The sequence below is a fragment of the Enoplosus armatus genome, chromosome 4, assembly GCF_043641665.1.
Source record: "Enoplosus armatus isolate fEnoArm2 chromosome 4, fEnoArm2.hap1, whole genome shotgun sequence".
In the NCBI taxonomy this organism is placed as follows: domain Eukaryota; kingdom Metazoa; phylum Chordata; class Actinopteri; order Centrarchiformes; family Enoplosidae; genus Enoplosus; species Enoplosus armatus.
Genome location: NC_092183.1, coordinates 20,836,987 through 20,858,611, shown reverse-complemented (window position 1 = coordinate 20,858,611; position 21,625 = coordinate 20,836,987). Strand labels below are relative to the sequence as shown.

At 44.3% G+C, this 21,625-nt stretch overlaps 2 protein-coding genes across 3 annotated transcripts in view; one reads left to right on the top strand and one right to left on the bottom strand.

Moving 5' to 3' along the window:
* The first annotated feature begins 886 nt into the window (after positions 1 to 886).
* rflna (refilin A) lies at positions 887 to 7,940 on the top strand. Of its 2 annotated transcripts, none has more exons than XM_070904731.1 (4): positions 887 to 1,049; positions 1,188 to 1,571; positions 6,542 to 6,651; positions 6,798 to 7,940. In XM_070904731.1, exons 2-4 carry the CDS (start codon positions 1,353 to 1,355, stop codon positions 7,129 to 7,131), a joined length of 663 nt encoding a protein of 220 aa, XP_070760832.1. In that variant the 5' UTR covers positions 887 to 1,049; positions 1,188 to 1,352; the 3' UTR covers positions 7,132 to 7,940. The 2 variants fall into 2 exon arrangements, with proteins under 2 accessions (XP_070760832.1, XP_070760831.1); XM_070904730.1 differs by having other exon boundaries at positions 887 to 1,070.
* A 5,048-nt stretch (positions 7,941 to 12,988) lies between these two features.
* ncor2 (nuclear receptor corepressor 2) overlaps positions 12,989 to 21,625 on the bottom strand; it is a 79,032-nt gene continuing 70,395 nt past the window's right edge. The window contains 11 exon segments of the mRNA XM_070903858.1: positions 12,989 to 13,997; positions 14,110 to 14,289; positions 15,129 to 15,332; positions 15,953 to 16,006; positions 16,129 to 16,271; positions 17,375 to 17,509; positions 17,667 to 17,842; positions 17,999 to 18,129; positions 20,413 to 20,786; positions 20,938 to 21,093; positions 21,234 to 21,552. Of these exon segments, the coding sequence (XP_070759959.1) occupies positions 13,801 to 13,997; positions 14,110 to 14,289; positions 15,129 to 15,332; positions 15,953 to 16,006; positions 16,129 to 16,271; positions 17,375 to 17,509; positions 17,667 to 17,842; positions 17,999 to 18,129; positions 20,413 to 20,786; positions 20,938 to 21,093; positions 21,234 to 21,552 (2,069 nt within the window). The 3' untranslated portion in view covers positions 12,989 to 13,800.

Sequence of the window (21,625 nt, the reverse complement as noted above, 5' to 3'; positions counted from 1 at the left end):
ATGTAAAATATATGTATATATTTACCAATGATACCAAAATGTTGGACGGAAAACAACATGTGTGCAATTCTTAAAGTCTCAAAGGCTAAAAATGTGAAGTTTGTCCTGTGGGTGGCGCTCGAGTCATTACTATTAAAAAAGTTTATCATGAATGTGCTTCATGGTGAACAAATTAGATTATGAGGAAACAGTCAGCAATAAGGTCCACAAAATCCTGAGTGCTTAGAAGGAATAAAGGAGAAACAAATCAGTCACTGACTGCTCATTTTTAATAGTAATATCACTATTAACTGCTAATTGTAGAGAGTAATATGTAATTAACACATTATTAATAGTGATGTACTATTAACTGATAATTACAAACTTATTCATAAGAACACTGATGACTAACTAATTATAAATAGCAGTTAATAGCAGTAAATAGAATTACTAATTTATATATAATTAGTCATTATTATTATAAACAGTGCCAACTGACTAATTAATAGCTGTTAATCATGAATAGTTTTATCACAATTGTTAGGCTATGTAATAACTTGCTGTATACAGACTGAATAGTGGTATATTATTAATTACCAATTAGTAACTAATGAACAACTGCTAATTATAAACATTGATATAAAGCAGCAGCAGGTAGGGGGTTTGGGTAACCTAGCTCAAAGGGACGCTGATCAGAAACACACTCAGTCAGTGTATTGTACAGCAGGAGAGATCCAGATCATGAGGGCTGGACTGGATCCAGGTACAAAAAAAAAAAAAAAAGCCTGGCAGGATCATTAAGAGGGAGCTCTCCACTGGAGAGCGCACACACACACTGACACACACACACTGACACACACTCACTGACACACACTCACATACAGTCACAGCACAGCAGAGCAGCTCGCATCCAGATCGGTGCCAGACGCACGGACGACCTTTTCTGTTTTTGCGCGAGCTTTGCTACGTTTTCGTGTCGTATCTAATTCACTTTGGCGTCAACTTTAAAGGGTTTCCATAGTTTGTCTCTCATTTTCACGCCTATTTTGGGATATCCGTCGGGAATAAAGGTGGATATACTTGACGCGCAGGTACAGTTAAAGCTGAATTCATGACACTCTCTGTGGCGTTGAATGGGTAATGCTAAAATGCATATTTGCTGATGCCCCCCCTCCCCCTCACCCCCACCCCCCCTTCTCTGCTTGCAGGAGACGTCTGTAAAAAGTTCGCCCGTGATTGTTTCTTGTCGGCGCAGGAGGAGCGCTCGGCAGCTCGGAGCGCTTCAGGAGAGGCGGAAGAAAAAAAAAAAAAACAAACCCAACAAAACTTGTCGTCTGGGGAGTTTTTCTCTTTTAAATTGAGCCGTCCCAGAAATGGTGGGGCACCTACATTTGCAAGCGATGGATGATAGCCTGAAAGGAAAGAACCGGGAAGGGCTGCTCGACAGTCCGGATTCGGGGTTGCCCCCCAGTCCCAGTCCGCCCTTCTGCTCCCTCTCCCCGGGTCTGATCGAGTCGCGCTCCGGCAGCTGCACGACGCCCGTCGAGAGCCATCATGGATATTATAAGAAGGAAAGCAGAGAGGGCAAACTGGTAAGAAGCACGTCGCTGTGTTTGCTTTGTCATTTGAAAGAGTTCTGCGATCTGAAAGCAGGGACTCGGGTCTGTTTTGTGTCCAGGATCGTTGGACACTCTGAATTAAAGGAGAAATAACGACGCTGCTGCTGCTGTGAGAGAAACTGAAAATCTGAGAGCATTTCAGTGTTTTCACTTCAGATTTCACTTCAGTCCCACTCACACAACATCTGGACTCTCTCTCTCTCTCTCTCTCTCTCTCTCTCTCTCTCTCTCTCCTTTGCAAACTTCTGAACTTCTGATGTTGCACTGGAGATGCCACTGACCCTCACTGATGCAGTCTTTCTTTTTCACTCCGGGTCTGAGAGAGTTGATTAGAACCCAGTTGGGTTTCCAAAACTGGGGTCCAGGGACTCCCAGGGGTCCTTGCCAAGATTCCAGGGGCTCCCAGCGCGATGACAGAAAGTTTTATACCACTAGTTGTTTTACTCAGCAGCATGCATCTGTAGGGAGGAACTACTGCGATCAGGTTTCTTTCTCTAGACGGTAAACATGTTATGATAATGGTCTGTGATACATTTACGTTGGGGACTGTTGTTTGGATTCAGGCGTCCTGTCATGTCTGCCATGTTGATTGAAGACTCACAACTGAGTCGAAATCAATTGTGAGTCAGACTTTTAGCTCCATAAAAATCTTAAAATAAGCCAGCCAGCAGCAGCAGGTCAGTGTCCTCTGTTGAGACCACTTTAACCTCCTAAGACCCAAGCTCTGTCTTAATTTCTCTTTGCTATTTGGGCTTATTGGGACCTGTTAAGTATAAAAACTAAGCATCATCTGTTGACATGATGTGGTTCCGCCTACGGGGACAATTTTGAATTTCCATATAAGCGGATGTAAGTATTATGGTATAACCCAAAATGTGATGTCCACGCATGTGGATGCCAGGTCTTAGGAGGTTAAATGGACAGGAAGGCAAATTGGTTTATTAGATCAGTGCTTCCCCACTTATTTGGCTTGTGAACCTTTAACGTGAAGCAATGTCACAGGTTGCTATGTTTTCGATTGGCAAGCGACTGAAACCAGAAGTGATACTCCATTCTCAGATTGCTTCATTTGTTTTTGTAGTCCTTCCTCTGCAAAACTCCAATTAAAGAAAAGTCAGAGTTCCTTACTTGTTAATCATTTTGCCACCCCTCTGGTTGATCGACGACCCCCCCCCCCCCCCAAGTTGGGACCCACTGGATCAGATAGTCATCTTATTTATGGGACCTTCAGTATTTGCATTTTATAATTGTGACTCTGGTCCCACTACCTTAAAACTAACTTTAGTGCAGACGTTTGAAAGTCATGTCTAGCTTGTGTTAATGTTTATTAGTAGTTAGTAGCACTGTTACCTGACAGCCCCCCCAAGTGTCTCGCTCAAGCCGTGAACACTGACACCCTCGTCACTAAATGAGAAGCTGAAAGTCGGGAGGTGCTGGAAGAACACTGGAAAGTGGATTCATTTGAGTCTCAAAATGAATGAACGGTTGATCAGCATCTGGAAGCCAGGGTCCTGCTGGATTTATTAATGTTCACGTCTCCATGTCTGTGGATGTGGTGGCAGTAGACACAAAGTAGAAACAGGACCTGTTGATGTACCCTCAGCAGTCATCAATGAAAAGTGCCCCTGCCCAGAAAACATATGGCCACGCTGTCAATCCACCATTATTCAGTTGTTTTTTTTAACTTTTTTTTTAATTGCTTGAATTACTAATTCAAAACTACAAATTGGTTCATGGGCACCAGGACACCCTCAGGCAATATTAGTCCTCATTCAGCTGAGGACAGACATGATACATAGTAGAATATATTCCATGGAAACTAATGCTAATTAGCGTCGTGCCCCCATTTTCTACTGCTCAATGACGCATCCTGCCATTATTCGTGTCACACGTGACATGACGAGGCTGATTTGATTGAAAATCGTTTCCAGGTCGCTCCCAGTTTCAAGAAAGCCTTAAGAACATGTCGGCGCAGGTCGGGGTGGCTTTTAAAGTGTCTGAAGGAGGCCTCAGAAATGCAGCGCTCTGCATCCTGGGAGTTGTGTGTCATTGGTTTGCAGAGGCCTGAAAGAGAAAAAGAGAGAGATCCTCTAATCCTCTGGAGGTTCAGAGTAGAAGGACTCCGCGGCTCTGTGGTTTCCCTTTTAAAGATCAGTCCTGATAGGGGCTGCGCCTGCTTGCGTTTCTAATCCCCTCTGTGTGCCTGTGTGTGCGTGGAAACAATCAAACCTCCCCATCAGAGAGAGATTTTTGGAGTTTTCTCGAGCTGTTAGCAGCAGGACAAGCGGAAGCACACTGTACATGTGCTCGATTTTTTTTCTCTCTGTCCAGATCTATTTTGGTGTTGTTTTTCTATGCCACCTAAGAACAATTCTCGACTTCTATTTCGGGGGGTGCAGGAGCTTGTTAGAGCGGCTGCAGGCCATTGCATAAGTGTTTGATGACCTCTCACTTCTAAATTAAAACGTGGATAAACAGCCTGTCTGTTTTCAAACCTCAAATGTAAGCTTCATGCGGGATCATGAATATGATATTATGTATAATATAATATTATACTTGCATGTCTTAACACGTGAATAAATTAACAAGAGGGACTAGATGCATGAAAAATATGAGCGTGGTCATGTAGTTGTAGGTGTTTCAGAGCTGTATAAGCTTGTCCTGCTCAAGGGTACTGGTCAAGTGTCGGTGGATTAGACAGGAGGACAGACAGGAGACAGATCTCATGACTTTTTCTAAATCTGCCTCGCTGTGTGACACTGATGCTCTCACATCAATGTCCCTGCAAACTCGGGATGTAAAGGCAGAGGCTTCACCTCAGCCAGCAGTTGGGAAAAAGGTGTGTTTGGGTTGGCATTTCTCTCTGCAGCTCTGCATTGTGCATTGTGTGGGTCGCTCAGCTGCAGACTATTTTTCCTGGGCAGAAATGTGCTTCCAGGGGGGTTCATGCTTTGTGTGCACACTGGGGGGGATCCGTTGCCTGGAGGTGACTGAGCCCCCATTCGCCGGTGTTTGCTTTGCAGAAGTTTGCCAGAAGACACCGTGGAGAAATACCTGGGATGCTCTCCGCGCCGGAGCAGCGGAGGAGAGACAATCACGCACTCGCACAGTTTTTTTTTCAGGTCATGAAGTTGCCAGAAGCAGAAAATGAACGGCCTGCGTGGCGAAACTAGCAGCTGCGCGAGTTCAGCTCCAGCGCTCAGATAGTGTGCGGTGATGATCGCAGGCTGTAGGTAAGACGAGCTTCACACAGCGATCTGCTGTGCCCTTGGCCTGTTCTTGCTCGTCCGCTGTAGTGGCATGTGCGCTTGGCAGCGGCCAAACCGCAGCATGTGACCACCTCCCCTGTGTAACGTGAGAGGTGCCCGGAGTTGTGGTCGGGGTGCCATTTGATTCAGATTGGTCAGTGTTCAGACACACACATGCAAAGGAAACGGTCAGTTACAACCTCGCTTCACAGCGTGTGACAGTATATATGTTTCTGATTGGTCCTTATGGCTCCAGAGGGGACACTCAGAGGTCGAGGGTCAGCACTAAAACAGACCTGGTTCATACAATTTGTTGGAGCAAATGAGGTGATCTGGTCCATCTGGTGTGGTACACTGCTTAAAACAGAATGAAGCCCAGGAAAATGAATGTCGTATGACTCCGACAGGAACTTATGTTATGTGTTTCTGGTACTCATTATTGCTTTATTGGATCTTAATAGGGCCATTCATTAGATTATTCATACAGGAACCTATTAGAGCTTAAACAAATAGTCAACGGACAGAAAATGAGTCTGCTGTTCCTGTGATTGATCGTTTAAGGGATTTTTATTGTACTTTTTGTTATTAAAAATAACAAACAATACCGAGTTTCAACTTCTCAAATAAGACCTTTTTTTTGTAATAAACTGAAAATCTTTGGTTTTTGGACTTTAACTGATAAAAAAAGTAATCAGAAGATGTCGCCCTGGGCACTGCGATGGCCATTTTTGACATTCTGTAGATCAAACAGACAATAAATAGCAGATGAATCAATTATGAAACCATCGGTTAGACTACAGGACGATACTGTGTATGGATTTGTTTTGGTTCCACAAATATTTTACATCACAAATCATCAGACTGTGCCTCGACAGTGTGTGTGTGTGTGTGTGTGTGTGTGTGTGTGGGTGAGCTGTGCGAAACAGCAGGTGGAGTGGCAACAATAGTCCGGTTAAGATGAACCTAAGGGAGGGGATCCATGGTTGATCATTTCAACCCATAAAAATCATACCTGACATAAGAATCAAGAAATATGACAAAAGCATAGCATGTGTCTTTCAGTTATATAACTTGTTCCCATGAGACCTCAGAGCTCCCTGTGGGGGCTGGCAGACACATTTTTTCAGTATCACTTTGTTATCATTTTCTAGCAGCATCATCTCCACTCAGCCTGGCTACCAGCTGCTCTACAGACTCATATTTCTAACTACTGTAGGCCCAACATCTGTAAGCCACACACACGCACACACACACACACACACACACACAGGCCGTGTCAGGGTCACACGCCTCTCGCCAGCCTGAAGTGCAGTGAAAGCTTGTGTGAGGGAGATTTACCACCGACACTGCATTGGCGGGACCCACGCAGTGTAATTATCTGACTTAAAATGGAAGTGTTGCCCCGACTGCCGTGTTTCTTGTCTAACTGTTGTTGTAGTGATAGCTGTGCCATCAACCAGGCGCGTTCTCATGAGGGCGGATCAAGGAGCATGTTTTTCCTGGAGAGGGTGGGGACTGTAGTGTTTTTAATTTGGGTTTCTGGCTCTGCTGAAACCCCCAACCATGCTGGCATTTAAAAAAATTTTTTTTTACTGGAATTCCTTGAATGGACACGCTGGCAGGCTGGTTACAAACAGTTCAGCAGTTCATGAACGTTTTTGTGATGATTGTGACTCTCGTGTTTCCTCTGCACAGCTGCCCTACCTGCTGCTGAACTCCACAGGAACCGACCCGAAGACTCGCATGTACCCCGTGTTCTTCGGGGAAAGCATCGAGGTCAACCCCAAACCAGAGCAGGAAATCAAGTAAGGGAACTTTGACACATAAAGACGTAGCGTTGGTTGCAACATAGAGCCTAGTTCATTTATTTTCAGCATTCTCTTGTCAACACTGCCACCTAGTGGCCAACTCCAGCTGTGTTTCTAAAGACTTGTCACCTTCCCCTTTCCAGGTGCAACTCAGAGGTCAAGTACGACTCCGACAAGCATTACCAGGATGGGGTGTACTGCGCCCCCGTTCCCACGGCCACCTCCTTCAGCGAGACAGTGGTGGCGGTGCGGAACTGCACCTGGAGGAGCTACAAGTCCCAGGTGTACCTGGAGCCGCGGCAGAAGCCCATCAGCTACCAGAGCACCACCATCATCTACCCAAAACATGCCAAGAACACTTACCGCACCACGCTCAACTACAACGCCACGGGCTCCCGCCGCTGGTTTGTCTCCACGGTGCAGCTGGAGTCGAGCGAGGATACTAGTCCCTGTATCATCTATACCGAGGACCTGTAGGGCCCAGACCGGGCCAGCCCGCGCAGGGAGAGGGCTACCTGGTGGCCATCACATTTGTTTTTTGGAGGACGAGGAACTTGGGAAGGCCCATATTGAAAGGGAAATACTTCAAGTGATACCTGGAGCTCCCAAAAACCCTGTTCATCTCCACTCGCCATGGAGGAAACTCTGGGAACCCTTTAGTGACATTTCACCCGAGTGTATTTAGACTTTCTACTGATGCAGTCTTTAAAAAGGGAGGCGGTCCTCTGGCAGTTTAAAGCTGCGCTTCAATGGTTAATGTCTTATTTAATGCAAGAGCTGACAAATTGGTGGCCGTTGCTCTCCTTCAGGTTGGATTGTGACCTCAGTGAAGGTAACGATCAGATTGTGGATGTCTGTGTATGTACAAAAAAGTCATGATGACACGTGTTGTGTATTTCAGCCGATCCTGCGCAAACCCAGTCACACCAATGCAAAGCTTTCTAATATGGCTTTATTGCACTTATGTTCTATATGTCACAGTCCTCTCTGTGGACCTGGTATTGCAGAGGGGGGGTGGGGGTGGGGGGGTCAGTACTGCTTATGAAAAATTGGACCAAAGATAGTTTGAACTGTTTATGTCTTTGTAATGACTCCACACACTGAGACAGAACACTTGCTTTTGTTTTACAGTTTCAATGAACGCGTTCAGACAGCAGCTTGTCTAGTTCTATCAAGTTTTTAACTAAACTTAACTGCACATTGTAAAGTGTCCTGTTTATTCAGCATGACAACAAAAGATTGCCTTGAGGATATTACATGAATAAAGGGGAGATATCCAAAGCCTCTGAAAACTCGGTTTCAAATCATTTTTTTCTAGAACATTAAATAATCTATCTGTTGAACTTAACTTAATTTGAATACTTTGGCTGAGATAATGTAGGAGTTAAGGTTGTTTTGGTAAACGGACTCTTGTTTGGTCTCTAGGAGGAGCTGAAGAGCTAGAGAGCAACTGCCAATGAAGTTTGGAGGGAGAAAAAAAAACATCCATAGTTATTATTTATTAAGAGTTTAATGCTTAAAAACTCAGTTAATCTGCTTCAGCAGGACTGCGTGGGTGTAGGACCACATCATGTACAGTTGCAAGACGATTGAGAACATTGTGTACTTTCAGGGCCTTGAGAACGGTGGCAATCATTGTACGGTGTGTGTGTGTGTGTGTGTGTGTGTGTGTGTGTTTTGTTTTTTTTCCAATCATTGTAACAGTTTGTTTTTAACCTGCTTTGGACACAGGAAAGGGCAGAAAAAAAGACAATAGACAATCGATGGGGAAGTATTTGACAGTTTGTAACACAACTCTTGATACTGAACAAGCTGTACTGATGCGGTGACGCTGACCCGTCTACTTCTCCAAGAGTCAAACACAAAAAACAAGAACTATTTCCAACTGCGTTTGTCTGGATGGTTTAGTCCTACAAGCGATCGACGTCGTACCGTTTCAACACTGCTCTGGATCGGGAGGGCACCGGCTATTCGTAAATCCAGCACCAAGTTTGTGCATGAAGCAACTAAACTAGCGATTCACTAAATCATGTTGCACCATTTTGTAAATGTATGGAGCTAATACTTTGTTTTCAAGTGCGGACATGGAGATATATGAGGTTTTCAATGATAGTATTCATGCCATGTCTGATTATGCTAACCTGGCTAACGTAGTTTGGTCGTTTAGTCTGACATTGTTAGCATGACGTTTAGTAATTTGAGGCATGTTGTTACTTTGGTGCAAATTTCATTTAAAATCTCCCCCTGGTGTCAGGTCAAATGTTTCCACCATATTACACCATGTTACCTCTTTCACTCTAAACGGGCCATATATTAGCAAGCTAACGTTAGCCTTGTCAGTTACACCTGGCAGTTACCGAGCGTGCACATTCGATACCGACCAATCTCTACAGAAGAACTAGTTGTGTGTGATGCAACCTATTTTGATTTAGTGATGCGTAAACCTCCACCTAGTAAAGTTATAACGAGGCTAAATCTACGGATAGCTGGTGCAAACTGAGTGCTTCATGTTGTTTTCCAGACATCAACACGTTGTCATATTGGGCAGTTTTCTGATCCGAAGTAGCTCAAAGGCATCAAACTCCTCTGTAATTACCGAAATGTAAAAAGTGGAACAGTGAATCCACATCAGATTTCCCTGTTGAAGATGTAAATTACATTTTTATTGAATGCTTTCATGACTTCTGTCTATATCTATATATATATATAGATATAGATATAGATTATTGAACATGGCAAATATTGAAACTTCAGACTTTACCTCAAATTTTCTTAGGTATTTCCTTTCAGTTGAGGCCTTGAGCTTGCGATCTTGTTATTTTTATAGTTTGAAATACCCTCCAGGCTAGTGTAAGAGTAGGAGAGACGTGGGGGACACAGAGCTGAGGCGGTGCGTCAGTACTGTAAAACAGGGAACTGGGTTTTGATGAGGGAAATAGTAAGTGGCAACACAAAGAGCAAGACGAGAGGAGAAAAGTTAGATCCGCTCTTTCAAAAGAAACGAGATGAGGAAATTTATGATGGCTTTTCATACAAAGTTAAGATGATGGAGAGTTTTGCTACGTGTTGATGGTGTGTGAAATGTCAGAGAAAGTTGGTAGGTGTCAAGTTTAACACGTTGGTGGTTTTATGTGAGATGCTTTTGTGTTTCCTAACACTTGATTTTGTTACTGTAAAATATTTTCCTGTTGTATATGTGGCATCGAGGCACTTCATAATTCTCTTTATATTTTTGTACGTCAATCATCGTTCCTGTTGTGATCAAAGAAAATAATTTAAAAAAAGATGTATATCCTACTAGAATAAAAAAAAAAAAAAGCAATTCCCAAAAACCTGATTCTGTTGTGTTGAGAACATCTGCTTAATGTTGATCACAGGACATTGTATTTTTCCTGCTGACTACTCGTTTAATTTTGTCCCTCTGAAAGAAAGAAGAAGTTCTCCAGACACAGAGAGGGACCAGTCACACACATTGGCTCGGTTCCTGTCGTTAAATCCAAGGTTAGGATTTATGAAAATACAGTCTTGGGTGTGAAAATGACTGCACAAATGATTCTTTCAAAAGCCAATGAAGTCACAGGACTGAATATTAACTCTCAGCAACGTTTTCGTGCCCAAATTTGCTCTTCATGTCTCAGCTCTACATACTACTACTGGACAAACCACTGCGACACAATTGAAATACCTGATCAGCTCAGTTTACATTTAATCAGGAGAAACCATCGTCTCTATTCTGTCCCGTCCAAAGACACTTTTGAAAGCAACAAAACACAGTAATTCCAAGTCCTTACAAAAGGACGTTTTTATATGTTGTAAATTGAGAAGGGAAGACTAATTACAGTCGTACTTTCATAACACTGGCCCCTTGTAGAGCTCATGGGAGTTGTGGAAGGACGGGATCTTAACAGGCATGGAGTTTGACCTTCATACGAGCCGAACGAGCGTACAGCAGATCCACAGGAGGCCAGATCAGCAGCAGCTGAACAGCATGTTTGTATAACTACTGAGAACTGAGCGCCGGCAGCATTGACATGGGTCACGACTGCATTTTATCGTCGCGTTTTGTTCAGTTTATGCAAAATGATGACATGCAGTGATGAAGTATCTCCTCCAGAATTCTCTGTCATACACAGGCATATATAGCTGTTAAAAATGTGCTCACACTGCCCTCTGGTGGTATTTGACTTTCGTTACTTTTTCCTTGCAATGCAAAACGAAGAAAAGCAAGTGTGAGGACGCAGACATTCAATACAAACACACACCAATAAATAACATGACTCTGAGACCATGAATGGCAATAAGCTTTTTATTTAAACATTAAGGCAGTGTCTTTTTTGTTTTTCATTTTTACACTGCTATCCACAAAGCTTGCTGGTGGGCATGTAGAATTTAACCATGTGAATATTTCTTTTTTTTTTTTTCTTGTAATACCAACCTTGAAGCAAGCCACATAAATATTTACATCTCTTCAGTTTTATATACAATCCTTGCTATTATACAGTGGGTTATAATAAAAAAAAAAAAATCATTATGCACAAAATGGTTGAACAATGTACTGTTTATGTCAATCCCCCCCACCCCACGCATTGACAGTCCAGGGAACACATCAGCAATCAACTTTGTCTTTTTAAACGTTTTGAAGGATTATTTCTGATTTGAGTGAAATCAAAACAAACTGCAAGAACAAAAAACAAAATGGATGCATGTTAAAATTCATTTCAGTATACTTTTAAAAACAACACATTAGCCGTCATCGGTTAAGGGGAACAGCTGGATATGGCTTAGTCTGTTTACCGTCACATTCTTCAATTTCATCAGTGGATAATGATAATACACGCAGGGAGACCGATGTGCAAAGCCTGGCTGTATTTTTGCCTGATGAAATTACAAACCCTCCAATCAGACCTTAAGCATGGCTGAGCTTTTCTGCAGGTGTGGCACGCTAGATGCTTCACCATCGACAGGTGGGATGAAGGAGGGAGAGGAGGTAGTCCTAGAACAGTCATGTTTGTATTGTGACAAAATGAACTAGAGATAGAGAGGTAAGTCTTTCTAAACCACTAAACGAGCTCACCGTTCAGTCTGGGGCAGAATTCGTCCCTGGTTGCACAAAGTCACAAGCTGGAAACATTTCACATCATTTACAGAGAAGGTGACCTTTAAAATACTGCAGTAAAATGTGAGAACATGTCAGCTAATGTTACATAAAACTACCAGAATGCTTTCGAATGCCTTCCCCTCGACTTCTCCTGACCAGTACAAACACGGGGTGCAATGAAGTACACTTGAAGTATGTTGCAGGTCTCGCGGTGGAGAAAACGTCTGATGCAGGCCAAGGTAAGCTGTGCTGTGATACAGCATTATCTTGTTTTGAAGATAAATCTAATGAGCTGTTAAAAGCTAAGGCTGTGATGAATTTGGAAGAAAAGAAAAAAATGCACACTTTTAAAAGAAAAAAAAAGAGGACGTTTCATTTGCTTTTTTGTTTTTAGATTTCCCTGTGTGGACAGTATTAACCCTGTCATGGGGGGCTGAAAGAAAAATTGTGCGTCACTTGGTAACTTCAGTACTGTATATGTAAAATAAATGGCACTTAACACTAGGAATATCTCATAACTGTACAAAACCTGCCTGGATGAGGAGTTGGCTCTCAGCTCCCCCTCTAGGCAGTAAAAGGTCAGAGGTCAGACCGTCACAACAGCTCCTAGACGGGATTGTAGCAGGCCAGCTGAAGCCGACGCCGCCATGGACCAAGGGTCATGGAAAGATGGCTTTTTTTTTCTTTCTTTTTTTTTTAACCTCTTCAATGCGAGCAAACTCCACGTGATGCTGAGGAGTTCGCCTTTAAGCAGCTTTAAGGTTGGTCTGCACCTGCTCGAAGCGGCTTAGTCGTCGTTCACTAAAATGTGATTGTCGCTTTGAGTGTGGGAGCAATAAAGAATATCAGTGGCAAGACCAAAATAAAACAGATAGGTGTTAAAGGATACCTCCACAGTGGGATTTCTATGCTGTTCTTGAGTCCATTTTTCACCTGCCCCAGGAAACACAGAGTCTTAAAAATGCCATTGTGAACAGATTGACAACTAAGTGCTTAATATCCAAAAACTGTTTCAACAAACACAGACATGGTTAATATAAAAACAGTGAGAAAGTGTCACTTGTTTCAGTGCCATCATCTGGCAAATCATCTCTCCCCACATGGATGCCTGAAGTCAACAGGCCTTCGCCGTTCCTCAGGACCCCCCCCCCATATATGACATCAGCAATGAACAGCATGTTTACCCTGTAAACCAATGATATGACCCTCCCGCATAACAATGTCTGCCCCCACCCCCCAAAAAAGATACATCATTGCAGATAATAGACAACAAATGACACCATCAAAAGTTCACCATCAAAATGTACTAAAGGTCTCAGCTCACGTTCCAAACACAGGACTGGACTGACTGAATTTAAAAAGGAGCAAAAGAAAGAACCAAAACAAGAAAAACAAGATGTTGATTCTCCTCCCGTCCCCTCGCACGTGTTCTTGTAGTGGTAGCAGTGCACAGGCCGCCTGCACCTGGAGTTCACCGAGAAGAAACATGAGAGGGTCCTCGCTGTGTGGGCCTCTGCTCTCAGGTCAGATCCGCGGTCAAAATCTGTCACTCGGGCAGCCATCATCAGGCTCCTGACCAGACCAACAAGTCCCTTCCACACAAGTGTCAGCACATTAGAGCGGCACACCCAAAAGGTGCAGGTCAATGTGTCTATATTGATAAGGCCAGTGAGGAAAAGTAGTAAAGTTTAAAAAGAAAAAAAGAAGAAGAAAAAAAAAAAAAGTGATTCGTCCATTAGAGTAGTCCTGGAGTGAATGCATAACACGTAAGTGCAAACATACACACACACACACACACACACACGAGCAGCAGTGTTCCAGCTCGTCCCTGCTTGGCGTCTCAGGGGTGAGAAAGGAGGACACGGTCCTTGCTTGACGACTGAAGGAGGAAATGCAGAGTGGAATGGTGCAGGTAGGTTTGCAGATGCCTCAGCAGGTGTGTGTGTGTGTGTGTGTGTGTGTGTGTGTGTGTGTTTGTGGCTGCAGCAGCACAGAGTTGGTTGGTTGGTTGACTGTTGGCGGGTCCTGTGGTACCACAGAATTTCGGGTCACTCGCTGTCAGACAGGGTCTCGTACTGAGACATGAGCAAAGGCTTGGGCTCCTCCTCCCAGGACCGGCCCTGTCCAGGTCCTAACCCCTGGCCCTGGCCCCCTGGCTGGCCAGAGGAGGGGGAGGGAGCGGACACAGTCCCGCTGGGGAAACGCATTATCAACGGGTTACACGGGAAGGGAGTTGGAGTGGAACCTGCAAAAAGCAAAGAGACAGAATTGTTATGACGTGTTTAAGACATGTTCTCTTTTTCCAGACAGCCAGTACAACAGGTAGTAAGACAGTAAATCAATCAGGGGTTTTATACCTGTGGAGGAAGGCCGGTCCTCCCAGACGCGGTTGGTAAGGGGAGTTCGTCTGTTGCAGTCTCCCTCAGAGTGGACTGAGGACACAGAGGACGGTCTCTCCCCCCCTGACAGTCCTGGTCCTGGAGATTTGGCCTTCCTCCCATTAGAGCGCCCGCTGCCCTTTGAGGACTTTCCCCCACCTGCAAACAGAGGAGGCCGAGCTTAAACCTACAGTGTAACACAATCCTGTGCAAAACAAGTCCAGCTGTGTTTAGAGCTGCTGATTCTACTCTGCCTGTAGTCACACACAGTTTAGCTGAAGAACTAACTGCACTGCATTAGCAGTACGAGTATGGTAGTGTTCGTGTTATGTGCATACTGTTAATGAAAAAACACATCATAAAATGAATAATTCAATCCTTCAGTATCTTTCTTAAACTATAACTATAATAAATATTGTTTGACAATACTGTTACAAAAGGCTTCACAGAAGACTTAACTTTAATCATTAACTGGTAATGTTTAAGAGGGGAAGAAAAAGATTAAATACAACAGTCAATAAGCCTACAAGCCAGTTATAAAATGGAGACTCATTGAATGCAGTGGATTAAATTAGAAAAAGTGCTTTACAAGAGGACACCGAGGAGGCAGCTCTGATTTCCTCAGCCTTTATTCCTCCTGCTTGAGATAAAGGCATCATTTACCCTTTGAGGGATTGCACTATGATGTATATCTCAAACAAACGCAATCCCTGATTTGAAGTAGTCGGTGTTACTTCAGGTGACGTTGATGCAGGTTGATGCTGAAGCTGATTTGAGGGGCAATAAAACTGATCTCAGCTTTTCGGAGAAAATACAGACACACACACACACACAGCTTCGTATGTTATCGAGACTTCTCCCAAGTGTCAGGTTGCTGGGCTCAATTGACAGGAGGACACACACAGTCAGTACAATTGCACGTTAGGGAACAGCACATGCAAGGCTATGTTGGGGTGAAGAAAACAGATAAAACACAAAAGTGCCTGAGGATGTCGCACCTTGTGAGAAAAAGTCCTCAACACGTCCGTCGGCTACAGGCATACCAGCAGACACGCTGGAGCCCATCGGGTTAGCGTTGGATGGAGAGCGTTCCTCAGACTGGTCATCGTATTTGCCCATTAGGGCCTTTCTTATGATGGCCTCCAGGCCTATTGAGTTACCAGGTGTCTCTGGAGCTGGGTGGCAGCGGACACTCACAGGTCCTGTGAAAGGAAACAGTGTTAAACAAGTTAGAGGGGAAAGGGACGGCGAGTACAGAGAGTGCAATAAGGAAGGGCATGAAGCGACAAGCGTAAGAAGAGGGGGGGAAGAGAGAGAGAAGCACGGCATTAAACTGCATCCGAAGGAAAGTCAGTAGCGAAGAGACAAAACAGAGGAGGTGTATTTGAAAACCCTGCAATTTTGCCGACTCTGTGTGTAAAATGCACTTTCAGAATATAAAACACTGTTCTGTCCGGTAAGTTATGCTCTACAACTAAACAATTTAGAGCATTTAAACATTTAAAGTCCAAGTCGTTACGCTGGGGCTTTGGACAGCAGTATACTATCACATAGTTACCATAGGCACAGTGGCAGGCTTGCCAACAAAACAAAGCTGCACTGAAGCTGATTTGTCACTCAAAACATTGTGGCATGCAGTTGGTCAACATGACAAGGCTAATATATTGTCATGTGACCGATTTACATCCAGGATTTACCATCCTTCCATAAAGCCACTATCACAACGCTGCTCCATTACCACAGTAACATAAAGCGTGTCGTGAAAGGCTGTCTTCTCACTTTGAATCAATATAATAACTGATGAGGTTTAAACAGAAACTACCTGCAGTGGTAGACGCCGGCATGTTGAAGATCTCTGTTCCTGGCTGACCTGCATCTGTAAGAGGGAACAGGGATTCTTTTAAAAGTGTCTTCATTAAATGACAATGTTTTCTTCTGAACACAATTTTTTTTTTTTTTTAAATCGAGCACTCATGGCTGAGCTGGGGTCAGACTTACTGAAATCTCCCTCATTTCCCACCACAGTCATCTTCTTGATCATCTCCTGTTTCTTTGACCTCACAATAGATGACGTGTTCTCGGTCAACTTGCTGAAGAAAGCTGGAGGCTGGGAGGCGTTGGGAGGGGAACGGGAGCCCATCCTGCAGGAGGGAAAGGAGCAGCAGGTTAACACACACACACACACACACACACACACACACACACACACACACTAACCAAGCCCTGTGATAGTCCCAGAATATACCTAGTGTAGTTTGGATGTTTATATAAATATCTAAAATCTAAATATCTGATACTGATAATTAATGATGAGGCCTGCACTGCTTTTGTATGCATACATTTGGTAATAAGCAGCATTTACAAGTCAATATCAACATTTCTGCTTTAATTATCTGTAGGGTAATGATTGATGAACAAATGTTATTATCAAATTATAAATCATCCACTTATCCAACTATTTTCCGCTGCGGGTTGTAGTGGCAGCAGGCTAAACAGAGAAGCCCATACTCTTCCTCAGCTCAGCTGCGATACCTCCCTTCCTTGTTGAGGAATGCCTCAACAATCAGGACGCAAAACGCGGGGCATCTGTTTCACCCTTTTTTCCGGTTCTTCTTCAACAAGGAGGCATCAGACGCTCTTCCTGATCACAAATCGCCTCATTGTAGCTGCTTAGATTTGCAATTTAATTACTTCGGTGACCATCCGAGGCTCATGACCATTAACCCTCGCTGCGTTGGAGCATCAACTGGCTGATAAATTGAGACCCTCAATCATGAACAGTCCCTAAAACTACGACAAGAAATGACTCCCATCCTGGAGGAGTTAATACAACACTTTGTGGCCGGGAAGAATGAGCCACTTGACTTGAACGTTCTCACACTCATACCAACTACTTCAACTGCAAACCTCCCCAGACGTCTCAACCATTTATCATCTGAGGGCGAATCTCATCTAAAAAGGTGGAGCTGTCATGTATGTCTTTAGATAATAGCCTGCTTGTTGTTGACAGAGATGTTTGCCTGTCTTGCATAATTTAACACTGAACTATGGAAAAGATCATTAGTTGCAGCCCTGCTAATCTAAATATTATACAAGCTATGTCCATAAACTGAACACATACAGCATAGCTTGATTATATATAGCGAGCTTGACTTGGCCTTCATGTGACTGCACCCACGTAAGTTAATAAAAGCCATAAAACATATTTGTTTGTGTGGAGATCTACAGCGATGTGAGCCGTTACCCTTGCTCTCCCTGCTCGTTGGGATAGGAGGCCCCACCCTGGACTTCAGGTTCAGAGATGGCTCCAGCAGGAGACACTGGTTCAATGCCATCATTTGAAACACTGACAGGTGATGTCTTGGGCTGAGGAGGAGACCTGCAAAGAACACAAAGACAGATACAGCATGAATTACATCAATCCAAATCCATGAATCATTTCAATTATAAACACCAGTAACACCGGATGAGGTTACACAGTGGACGGTGCCCTCCCAGTACATTTAACAGATATTTTCTCCAGAGTTTGCTCCTACCGGTCTCTGTTGCGTTCTCCACCAAGGCCCTCCAGATATCTGGGTCCTTGGGCAGACTCCTGTGAGGTGGGTGGGGGCTGCGAGGCACTGGGTGGACGGGTCAAGTCCAGGACAGGAGAGCCGTGGTAGCTTTGCTGCTGCTGGCTCTGCCTGGTGTAGTCTTTAGTTATCACCTCCTGTTTGTGTAAAGACATCAATGTCAGAAATGGGACAACATTGTCTGGCAAACGTTAAGCAGCACAATTCCTTGAAAATCCCTACTCTGTTCAGCACTTAAGATTATTGTTTGCTATGTTATTGTGTTGTTTTTGCCATTCATAATGCAAACATACACTGATGTGCTGTGCCAAGGTGACCACCCGCTGGCTGCCTTTAACACAGGGGGACGGCGGCTGTTGGCCTGGAGACAGTCTCTCCTCAGACGGAGGACGGTACAGACCGTGTGGCTCCATCTTCTGTTGAGCTGAGGGTCAAATCCAAAAAACAGACACACATTTACACCCAGGCGTGCACACACACACACACACACACACACACACAGGCAAAAATTACATTCACACTAGTAAAAATTTAATTTTTTTAAATCCATTTTGCTAATGAAAACATGCATAATTCAGAAATGTCTGTCCATCCATCAGGACTTATGGTGGATGGGCAATTTAAACATTTCATGTAGCATCTGCAAGCTACATCAGATCTCTTATTTTATTTATAATGTACTCTTTGCATACAGACCTGGCAAGCTTAGCGTTGACCAGAAATGATGCTAAAATGTACTAGTTTTGCATCAGTGACTCATAAAAGAAGAAGTCACAGAACCCCACTTTGTAACGGATGTATTCAAGACCATCTTTCCGTTCTGAACTGAGCGAAGAAAATCATGAAAAAGGTATTGCCTCAGAGACAAGAGGAATACAAAATTATTACTCTATGTTATGACTACAACTAGGCTATGAATACTAAGAACACAAAACTTAACTCAAATAGACCCATTCATGGTTAGTCATAATATTATTGCTGAACCATTGTGGGAGCCTATCTCAAGACTTTTTTCCCTTGTGCGTCATGTCTCACTATGTGTTTTCTTACACAAGTCTTGCACTACAGTATTTATCTCAGGAGAGGATGATGTAATTTGAGCGCGGGGCGGGGCAGGGCAGGATTGACTGTATGGACTCCCAGAGGACGAGTCCCCCACAGGGACAGGATGCTGTGGTTTTTGTTGTTAGCTAGCAACGACAGACTCTTAAGTTCAACAACAGCTTACAATAGCTTGCATTTCTCTCTGCGGTACTAGTTTGTAGATGCATGCCAACAGCAAGGTGACGACATCCTATTAACAAGTCTTCCTAGCAGTCTCGTCTGTTTTGAGAAGCATGCTTCCTGTTGACTTCTGTACATACAGAAGTTTTTTTTTAACCCACAACACTCAATTGAACTCAGCATGCAGTTGTCACTTGCCCTACAGGTCATTAATATATACAGATGTGACACATTGCTCTACAAGCAGAAAACAACAGAACAAAATCACATTCCAAATGACGGACAAACTCCCAGAGGCTTGATTGATAGAGATGTGTTGAGCGTTTGGCATGTGTGGGAAAAAAACAAAACAAAAAAATCAGCATAAATTACAGTGAGCCATAAATAGGAACATGCAGAGATTTTGGGGGGGCAGAAGCTGCAGTACACCCCTCCCCCTGGAAGGCTGAGTCTTTTCCACGTCCCTTCCCTTCCCTCCTCCTGTGCAACAATGGTGTTCTCTGGGACCCCAGGGAGTCAGTTTGGTGGTTGGTAAGGCTTTCAGTGACGTTTAATAAAAGGGACTGTCACACCAATTCTCTATTCTACTTTCGTCTTCCTGGTTACATGTGGCCACTGTCCAAAGTAGTGCCCCAGCACAATGCGTTTAAAATAGGTCTATGAGTATCAACAGGAAGGAGTGCCTCATAAGACATGCAGTAGTGAAGCAGAGCGACTGCATGTATGAAGTCGAAGTGTTTGAATTACAGGCAGTCTCATTTAACATGGGTTATAAAAGCCTCCTGCGGTGAAATGCCTTTTCGAGCATCTAAAATATTCCTGTCATGCCCACTTGCATGTGGTGAATTATTCTGTTTAAAGTGAGCAGCTGAATGGGAGGGAGGAGGGGTGCCACGTGTTAAATTCAAGTCACATCCTCTACGAAAAGAAAATGAAAATAAGCAGCAAAGGATGTTCTGCCATAATGTCCCACCAGCTTTAGCTACTTTAAAATGACACCTTAAAGGACACCCAGGATCTGCTTCATGAAAAATTTAATGTGTTGAGTTGTTAGCCATTAATATTTCATCAGTGCTCTATCATTTGTTAACTGCCTCTTCTCATTTAATCTCAGCCAGTCAGGTCCAATTTGGACGGGCTAGAGGTTTGGTTTTCCAGAGGGCACCCTTGGTGGTCTTTAAGTTTGCAAAGAAAAACTAATAATAAAACTGGAAAAAAAAAAGCAAAAAAGTATAGCATTGAAGGAAAAAAAAATGTAAATGAATTGGGCTGATTTGATAATGCCAACCACCACAGCGTGCAATAGGCCACAGACTGACGGGGGAGGGTCTGGGTGATGAGGGGGACCCTGGGATCCAGAGCGTCTTACCATCAGTGGCGCTGCTGGCAACAAGCGAGCCCGTCTCTGGCATCCCCGTTTCACAAGAAATTTGACGCATAATAATCGCGTTTATGAAGTTGGCCGCAGTCATGGTGGTCTTACCGAGTGCTCGGAGCTCTTGTTCCTGAATGGACATCGGTTTGTTTTGAGTCTTTTCCCTACTAGGTGTACCGCTTTCTCCACGGCCAGGAGGGTTATCCGACTGGGGAGGCAGCAGGTGCTGTGGCCGGCCTGAAGCCGAGGGATAGGAACCTGGGTACATTCCTCCTGGGCTGGGGATGGACAGCTTGGGGTCAGATTTACTGGAGGGCCCGTGCTGGTCCTGCACGTGCTTGGGTAGACCTCCCCTGTTTTTGCCTCCGTCGCGACTTTGCTCTTTGGCAACACTCGAGTCCATGGCAGGTGGGTAGGCCTCACCTGTACGTTGGAGGTGGCCAGGGTAACCTTGGTAGCGGGCCGGCCCTGAGGACATGGACCTGCCGGGCCAAAAAAAAAAAACACGCTTAGTAAACAAGACAATCAAAATGTTCTCCTGGCTGTGAACAGTTGTGAGGAATGTGCTCTGGAAAATGTCCCAGTGTTGTCCTCATAAAAAAAAAACAGAACTAAAAAGCAGTTTACCGAAACACAGATGAGCTGGAGTGCTCGCTGACAGACAGACTCTTGCCCCCAGTGTTGTGCAGAACACTTGGCCTCTGCTGCACATTCTCCTGGGTGCGAGGGGACACTGGGGAGTGCTGGTGGCTATACGGTTGGGAAGAAGGTCTCACACTGCTGCTGCTGCTACTGCTTGCCAAGCTGTGCTCTGTACCTGAGAGGCACAAACAGATTCATTTCATTTCACACGTGCGTTACTCTTTCCTCAAACCACATTTGTGCTGCCAGTGTGGTACTTTTAACTTGTAGATTACAAATGAAAAAACCCTATCTGCTGCACACCTGGTCGCCAGATGGGGGCGTGTTCCACATTTCCAAGAGACCCGCCCTTCTCTCTGTCGCGCTCTCGTTCTCGGTCTCTGTCTCGGTCTCTCTCTCTGTCCCGGTCCCTTTCCCGCTCACGGTCTCGCTCCCGCTCTCTTTCACGATCTCTCTCCCGGTCCCGTTCACGCTCCCTCTCTCTCTCCCGCTCTCTGTCTCTCTCGCGGTCCCTCTCCCTCTCTCTGTCGCGCTCACGGTCTCTTTCGCGCTCGCGCTCTGAGGATGAGGATGTGCCTTGCATCTTGTTCATGTGTGAGGACCCAACTGTAGAAAAAAAGGCAAAGAACAAGAAAATGTCTTATAAAAACAATAAGAGTGCAACGTGTGTAATCTCTAG